This window comes from Lampetra fluviatilis, chromosome 69 (assembly GCF_964198595.1).
Source record: "Lampetra fluviatilis chromosome 69, kcLamFluv1.1, whole genome shotgun sequence".
Lineage (NCBI taxonomy): Eukaryota > Metazoa > Chordata > Hyperoartia > Petromyzontiformes > Petromyzontidae > Lampetra > Lampetra fluviatilis.
Genome location: NC_136343.1, coordinates 5,927,421 through 5,936,302, shown reverse-complemented (window position 1 = coordinate 5,936,302; position 8,882 = coordinate 5,927,421). Strand labels below are relative to the sequence as shown.

Below are 8,882 nucleotides of genomic sequence, written 5' to 3'. Positions count from 1 at the left end.
GTGTGTGTATGTGTGTGTATGTGTGTATGTATCTGTGTGAATGTGCTCGCGATCCGCCCATTCGAGTTTGTCGACCTGCCCACGTGACCACGCGACCCGCCCACGTGACCACGCGACCCGCCCACGTGTCCACGCGACGCGCCCACGTGACCACGCGACCCGCCCACGTGACCACGCGGGCACGCGGTCTGACTCAGGCCCAAGGAACGTCGAAACGATTCTAAACTCAGCGATGACATCACCACCTCCTCCACCATCACTCAGAGACTACGATACAACAAAGAGACACACAGAGACACATAGACACACAGAGACCCACAGAGACACACAGAGACCCACACTCATAGAGACACAGAGACCCACAGAGACCCACACTCAGAGACACATAGACACACAGAGACCCACACTCATAGAGACACAGAGACACACTCATAGAGACACACAGAGACACACACACAGAGACACTCAGACACACATAGACACATAGAGACGCACACTCATAGAGACACAGAGACACACACTCAGCGATGACATCATCACCTCCATCATCACTCAGAGACTCCGAAAGAAACAACAGAGACACACAGAGACACTCAGAGACCCATAGAGACACAGAGACACACTCATAGAGACACTCAGAGACCCACACTCATAGACACACAGAGACACACTCATAGAGACACACAGACACACAGAGACCCACAGAGACACACAGACACACAGAGACACACTCATAGAGACACACAGAGACACACAGAGACCCACAGAGACACACAGACACACAGAGACACACTCATAGAGACACACAGAGACACATAGAGACACACAGAGACACACAGAGACACACACAGACACACAGAGACCCACAGAGACACACAGAGAAACACTCATAGAGACACATAGACACACAGAGATCCACCACCACCACCACCACAACCACCACCACAACCACCACAACCACCACCACCACAATCACCACAACCACCACAACCACCACTATCACAACAACCACCACTATCACAACCACCACCACAACCACCACAATCACCACAACCACCACAACCACCACTATCACAACCACCACAACCACCACCACCACAACCACCACCACAATCACCACAACCACCACAACCACCACTATCACAACCACCACAACCACCACAACCACCACCACAACCACCACAACCACCACCACCACCACAACCACCACAACAACCACAACCACCACAACCACCACCACCACCACAACCACCACCACCACCACAACCACAACCACCACAACCACCACAACCACCACCACAACCACCACCACCACAATCACCACAACCACCACAACCACCACTATCACAACCACCACAACCACCACAACCACCACAACAACCACCACAACCACCACAACCACCACCACAACCACCACAACCACCACAACCACCACAACAACCACCACCACCACAACCACCACAACAACCACCACCACAACCACCACCACCACAATCACCACAACCACCACAACCACCACTATCACAACCACCACAACTACCACCACCACCACAACCACCACCACCACAACAACCACAACCACCACCACCATAACCACCACAACCACCACAACAACCACCACCAACCACAACCACCACCACTCCCACCACCACTCCCACCACCACAACCACCACCACAACCACCACCACTCCCACCACCACCACTCCCACCACCACCACCACAACCACCACCACAACCACCACCACTCCCACCACCACCACCACCACAACCACCACCACTCCCACCACCACCACAACCACCACCACCACAACCACCACCACCACAACCACCACCACCACAACCACCACCACCACCATAACCACCACAACCACCACCTTGAATCTCGCATCGCCATGGCAACCCCCCTGACGAGTCACGCGCAACCCGTCACGTGATGCGTGGCGCGCGCGCACCTGCCCAGCAGCCCCCTCCCCCACGATCCTCCAAGCCCCGCCCCCAACTCCCTCAAGCCCCGCCTCCAACTCCCTCAAGCCCCGCCTCCAACTCTCTCAAGTCCCGCCCCCAACTCCCTCAAGCCCCGCCCCCAACTCCCTCAAGCGCCGCCCCACCCTCATTCAAACCCCGCCCCCAACGCCCTCAAGCCCCGCCCCCACACTCTTTCAAGCCCCGCCCCCAACTCCCCCAAGCCCCGCCCCACCCTCATTCAAGCCCCGCCCCCAACTCCCTCAAGCCCCGCTCCCACCCTCATTCAAGCCCCGCCCCCACCCTCATTCAAGCCCCGCCCCCAACTCCCTCTAGCCCCGCCCTCACCCTCATTCAAGCCCCGCCTCCAACTCCCTCTAGCCCCGCCCCCACCCTCATTCAAGCCCCGCCCCCAACTCCCTCTAGCCCCGCCCCCAACTCCCTCTAGCCCCGCCCCCAACTCCCTCAAGCCCCGCCCCCAACGTTATCAAGCCCCCTTGCAACTGGTATCACATCAAGAACTGAATGGAGACAGTCCGTACGTTTCACACCAACGTCCCATTTTATTCGCAAACAACAAAAACTCCAATTTTCCACGGAGGTCGTGGCCAGTGACAATCGGCCAGTCACCTCTGTGAGAGACACCCAGACCCGGGGATCAATCGGAAGGTCAGAGAGACACAGAGAGACACACAGACACCCAGACTCTCAGTGTCTCAGACACGGCCATTGTGAGACACACAGAGAGACACCCAGACTCTCAGTGTCTCAGAGAGACACAGAGACACACAGACTCTCAGTGTCTCCGACACGGCCATTGTGAGACACACAGAGAGACACCCAGACTCTCAGTGTCTCAGAGAGACACAGAGACACACAGACTCTCAGTGTCTCAGAGAGACACACAGACCCAGACTCTCAGTGTCTCTGACACGGCCATTGTGCGAGACAGAGAGACACCCAGACTCTCAGTGTCTCAGAGACACAGAGAGACACACAGACTCTCAGTGTCTCAGAGAGACACAGAGACACACAGACTCTCAGCGTCTCAGACACGGCCATTGTGAGAGACACAGAGAGACACACAGACTCCCAGTGTCTCAGAGAGACAGAGAGACACACAGACTCTCAGTGTCTCAGAGAGACACAGAGACACACAGACTCTCAATGTCTCAGAGAGACAGAGAGACACACAGACTCTCAGTGTCTCAGAGAGACACAGAGACACACAGACTCTCAGCGTCTCAGACACGGCCATTGTGAGAGACACAGAGAGACACACAGACTCCCAGTGTCTCAGAGAGACAGAGAGACACACAGACTCTCAGTGTCTCAGAGAGACACAGAGACACACAGACTCTCAATGTCTCAGAGAGACAGAGAGACACACAGACTCTCAGTGTCTCAGAGAGACACAGAGACACACAGACTCTCAGTGTCTCAGAGAGACACAGAGAGACACACAGACTCGCAGTGTCTCAGAGAGACAGAGAGACACACAGACTCTCAGTGTCTCAGACACGGCCATTGTGAGAGACACACAGAGACACCCAGACTCTCAGTGTCTCAGAGAGACAGAGAGACACACAGACTCTCAGCGTCTCAGAGAGACAGAGAGACACCCAGACTCTCAGTGTCTCAGAGAGACAGAGAGACACACAGACTCTCAGTGTCTCAGAGAGACAGAGAGACACACAGACTCTCAGCGTCTCAGAGAGACAGAGAGACACCCAGACTCTCAGTGTCTCAGAGAGACAGAGAGACACACAGACTCTCAGTGTCTCAGAGAGACAGAGAGACACACAGACTCTCAGTGTCTCAGAGAGACAGAGAGACACCCAGAATCTCAGTGTCTCCGACACGGCCATTGTGCGAGACAGAGAGACACCCAGACTCTCAGTGTCTCAGAGAGACAGAGAGACACCCAGACTCTCAGTGTCTCAGAGAGACAGAGAGACACACAGACTCTCAGTGTCTCAGAGAGACAGAGAGACACACAGACTCTCAGTGTCTCAGAGAGACAGAGAGACACACAGACTCTCAGTGTCTCAGAGAGACAGAGAGACACACAGACTCTCAGTGTCTCAGAGAGACAGAGAGACACACAGACTCTCAGTGTCTCAGAGAGACACAGAGACACACAGACTCTCAGTGTTTCAGACACGGCCATTGTGAGACACACAGAGAGACACCCAGACTCTCAGTGTCTCAGAGAGACAGAGAGACACACAGACTCTCAGTGTCTCAGAGAGACAGAGAGACACCCAGACTCTCAGTGTCTCAGAGAGACAGAGAGACACACAGACTCTCAGTGTCTCAGAGAGACAGAGAGACACACAGACTCTCAGTGTCTCAGAGAGACACAGAGACACACAGACTCTCAGTGTCTCAGACACGGCCATTGTGAGACACACAGAGAGACACCCAGACTCTCAGTGTCTCAGAGAGACAGAGAGACACCCAGACTCTCAGTGTCTCAGAGAGACAGAGAGACACACAGACTCTCAGTGTCTCAGAGAGACAGAGAGACACCCAGACTCTCAGTGTCTCAGAGAGTCAGAGAGACACACAGACTCTCAGTGTCTCAGAGAGACACAGAGACACACAGACTCTCAGTGTCTCAGAGAGACAGAGAGACACACAGACTCTCAGTGTCTCAGACACGGCCATTGTGAGAGACACACAGAGACACACAGACACCCAGTGTCTTCCACACGGCCATTGTGAGACACAGAGAGACACACAGACTCTCAGTGTCTCCCACACGGTCATTGTGAGAGACAGAGACACACAGACACCCAGTGTCTCCCACACGGTCATTGTGAGAGACACACAGACCCACAGAGACACACAGACTCTCAGTGTCTCCCACACGGTCATTGTGAGACACACAGAGACACACAGACACCCAGTGTCTCCCACACGGTCATTGTGAGAGACACACAGACCCACAGAGACACACAGACTCTCAGTGTCTCCCACACGGTCATTGTGAGAGACACACAGACCCACAGAGACCCAGACTCTCAGTGTCTCCCACACGGTCATTGTGAGACACACAGAGACACACAGACACCCAGTGTCTCCCACACGGTCATTGTGAGAGACACACAGAGACACACAGACACCCAGTGTCTCCCACCCGGCCACTGTGAGAGACCCACAGAGACACACAGACACCCAGTGTCTCCCACCCGGCCACTGTGAGAGACCCACAGAGACACACAGACTCTCAGTGTCTCAGAGAGACCCACAGAGACACACAGAGACACCCAGTGTCTCCCACCCGGCCACTGTGAGAGACCCACAGAGACACACAGACACCCAGTGTCTCAGTGTCTCCCACCCGGCCACTGTGAGAGACCCACAGAGACACACAGACTCTCAGTGTCTCAGAGAGACACACAGAGACACACAGAGACACCCAGTGTCTCCCACCCGGCCCCGCCTTGAGCCTCTAGAGGTCGCGGATGGCGAGGTGGTCCCACAGCGGCGTGCACATCGCTCCGTCGATGTACAGGAGCGTCTCGCGGCTCTCCAGCTCCTCCTCCAGGCCCAGCTGAGACCTCCGGAGGGCACGCAGATGAGCCTCGCCATTCCTCAACTCATCGGTGAGCCTTGGGGAAGGGAGGGGGGCCGAAACGTCGAGTAGGAGACACGTTGAGTAGGAGACACGTGGAGAAGGATGATGACACCCTTTTGTCCGCCACCAACACCACCTCCTACACCTCCACCACCTCTACCACGACCACCACCATCACCATCACCACCACCACCACCACAACAACCACTACCACCTCCCCGACCACCACCACCACCACCACCACCTCCCCGACCACCACCACCACCACTACCACCACCTCCCCGACCACCACCACCACCACCACCACCTCCCCGACCACCACCACCACCACCACCACCACCACCACCTCCCCGACCACCACCTCCACCACCACCACCACCTCCCCGACCACCACCACCACCACCACCACCACCACCTCCACCACCTCCTCCACCTCCACCACCACCACAACCACTACCACCACCACCACCCCCACCACAACAACCACCACCACCTCCCCGACCACCACCACCACCACCTCCACCACCACCACCACCACCTCCCCGACCACCACCTCCACCATCACCACCTCCACCACCTCCACCATCACCACCATCACCACCTCCCCCACCACCTCCACCACCACCACCACCACCACCACAACCACTACCTCCACCACCTCCACCACCACCACCACCACCTCCACCACCATCACCACCTCCACCACCTCCACCACCTCCACCACCACCATCACCACCATCACCACCTCCCCCACCACCTCCACCACCACCACCACCACCACAACCACTACCTCCACCACCTCCACCACCACCACCACCACCTCCACCACCATCACCACCACCACCATCACCACCATCACCACCTCCCCCCCTCACCCCCTCACCCCCCCTCACCTCCCTCACCCCCCTCACCCCCTCACCTCCCTCACCCCCCTCACCCCCTCACCCCCTCACCCCCCTCACCCCCCCCCCCTCACCTCTCCCTGCTGTCCACCAGCATCTCCATCTCCGCCTGGAGCTGTTTCTGAGCCGTGTCTGGGCATCGTTCCCCAGGGGGCCTCTCCCCCCCCTCACCCCCTCACCCCACCTCACCCCCCCTACCCCCCCCTCACCCCCTCACCCCCCCTCACCCCCCCCCCTCACCCCCCCTCACCCCCCCCTCACCTCTCCCTGCTGTCCATCAGCAACTCCATCTCCGCCTGGAGCTGTTTCTGAGCCGTGTCTGGGCATCGTTCCCCAGGGGGCCTCTCCCCCCCCTCACCCCCTCACCCCACTTCACCCCCCCCTACCCCCCCCTCACCCCCTCACCCCCCCCTCACCCCCCCCCCCACTCACCCCCCCTCACCCCCCCCTCACCCCCCCCTCACCTCTCCCTGCTGTCCACCAGCATCTCCATCTCCGCCTGGAGCTGTTTCTGAGCCGTGTCTGGGCATCGTTCCCCAGGGGGCCTCTCCCCACGGGCCTCCAGCCGAGCCCGGCACACGCCCAGAGGAGCCTCCAGAGCGCCCAGAGACTCGGACACGTGGCGCAGAGATTCCTGCTGTAGGGACATCGCCTCCATCGTCTAGTGGAGGGGAAGGAGGGTGAGGGGTGAGGGGTGTGAGAGTCTGAACTGTCGTGTGAGAGGCTTACTCAAGTTTTCAAAGTGAATGTTCTCGGTTCTTTCGGTAGAGTCACGTAGAAGGGAGATGATAAAATAATAAAAATAAAACATTATAAGATAATACAATTATAAAATAATTAAAATAAAACATAATAAAATAATCGTATTATTTTAGTATGTTTTATTTTGATCATTTTAAAATAAAACAAAACATAATAAAATAATAAAATAATTTTGTTGTTCTATTTTATTTTATAATACAATAAAACATAATAAAATAATAACTGTATTTTATCATGTTCTATTTTTATTATTTTATAATAAAATAAAACATAATAAAATTACACGATAAAATAATACAATTATTTTATTACGTTCTATTTTGATTATTTCATAATGAAACAAAACAAAATGAAAAAAGAATTTTTTAAAATTATAATTTTACTTTTATTCTTTTAAAATAAAAAAAATGTGTTTGTTGGTTGCGGTTGCACCCGATTCAAAAGCCGAATGGCTCACAGGGCTGCACACCTAAACAATAAACCTAGAAACTTGAAAAAAAAAAACCCGCACCACCTCCTCACCTGTGCAAGGGTCTCTTCTGTGCGTCGTTTGCCCTCCCTGGCCACGCTCACCGCCGTGGTGAGAGCCCGTCCCGTGACTTGCCACTGGTTCTTCGCGTCCTCATGAGCCCTGCCCAGGGCTGCCAGGGCCACGGCGAGCAGAGAGTCGGAGGCTTGAACCGCCACAGATGCTCGCAAGGCCAGAGACTCACAGGCAGAACGCCAAGAGGAGACGCTGATTCTGTGGTGGGTGGAGGGGTGGGTGGGTGGGTGGGTGAGTGGGGGGGTGGGTGGGTTGGTGGGTTGGTGGGTGGGTGGGGGGGGGAGGGGAGTGGGTGGGTGGGTGAGTGGGTGGGTGGGTGGGTTGGTGGGTGGGTGGGGGGGAGGGGAGTGGGTGGGTGGGTGAGTGGGTGGGTGAGTGGGTGAGTGGGTGGGTGGGTGAGTGAGTGAGTGGGTTGGTGGGTAGGTGGGTGAGTGGGTGGGTGGGGAGGTGATTGGGTGGGTGAGTGGGTGGGTGAGTGGGTGGGTGGGTGGGTGAGTGAGTGGGTGGGTGAGTGGGTGAGTGGGTGAGTGGGTGCGTTGGTGGGTGGGTGAGTGAGTGGGTGGGTGAGTGGGTGGGTGGGTGGGTGGAGGGGTGGGGGGGGTGGGTGGGTGAGTGAGTGGGTGGGTGAGTGAGTGAGTGAGTGGGTGGGTGAGTGGGTGAGTGGGGGGGAGGGGAGTGGGTGAGTGGGGGGGGAGGGGGTGGGAGAGTGGGTGGGTGAGTGGGTGGGTGAGTGGGTGAGCGGGTGGGTGAGTGGGTGGGTGAGTGGGTGGGTGGGGGGGTGGGTGGGTGAGTGGGTGGGTGAGTGAGTGAGTGAGTGAGTGGGTGGGTGGGTGGGTGAGTGGGTGAGTGAGTGGGTGAGTGAGTGAGTGAGTGGGTGAGTGAGTGGGTGGGTGGGTGAGTGGGTGAGTGAGTGGTGAGTGAGTGAGTGGGTGGGTGGGTGGGTGAGTGGGTGAGTGAGTGAGTGGGTGAGTGGGAGGGTGGGTGGGTGGGTGAGTGAGTGGGTGGGTGGGGTGGGTGAGTGGGTGGGTGGGTGAGTGGGTGGGTGGGTGGGTGAGTGGGTGAGTGGGTGGGTGAGTGGGTGGGTGAGTGAGTGAATGGGTGGGTGGGTGGGTGGGTGGGTGAGTGGGTG

General features: G+C 56.7%; 1 protein-coding gene across 1 annotated transcript in view; it reads right to left on the bottom strand.

Annotated features, from left to right (window-relative positions):
* Positions 1-4,561: 4,561 nt before the first annotated feature.
* LOC144952761 (tektin-1-like) overlaps positions 4,562-8,882 on the bottom strand; it is a 22,795-nt gene continuing 18,474 nt past the window's right edge. The window contains exons 6-8 of the mRNA XM_078883247.1: positions 7,732-7,951; positions 6,912-7,108; positions 4,562-5,579 (exon numbers count right to left, since the gene is read on the bottom strand). Of these exons, the coding sequence (XP_078739373.1) occupies positions 5,420-5,579; positions 6,912-7,108; positions 7,732-7,951 (577 nt within the window). The 3' untranslated portion in view covers positions 4,562-5,419. The remainder of the gene's footprint in view (positions 5,580-6,911; positions 7,109-7,731; positions 7,952-8,882) is intronic.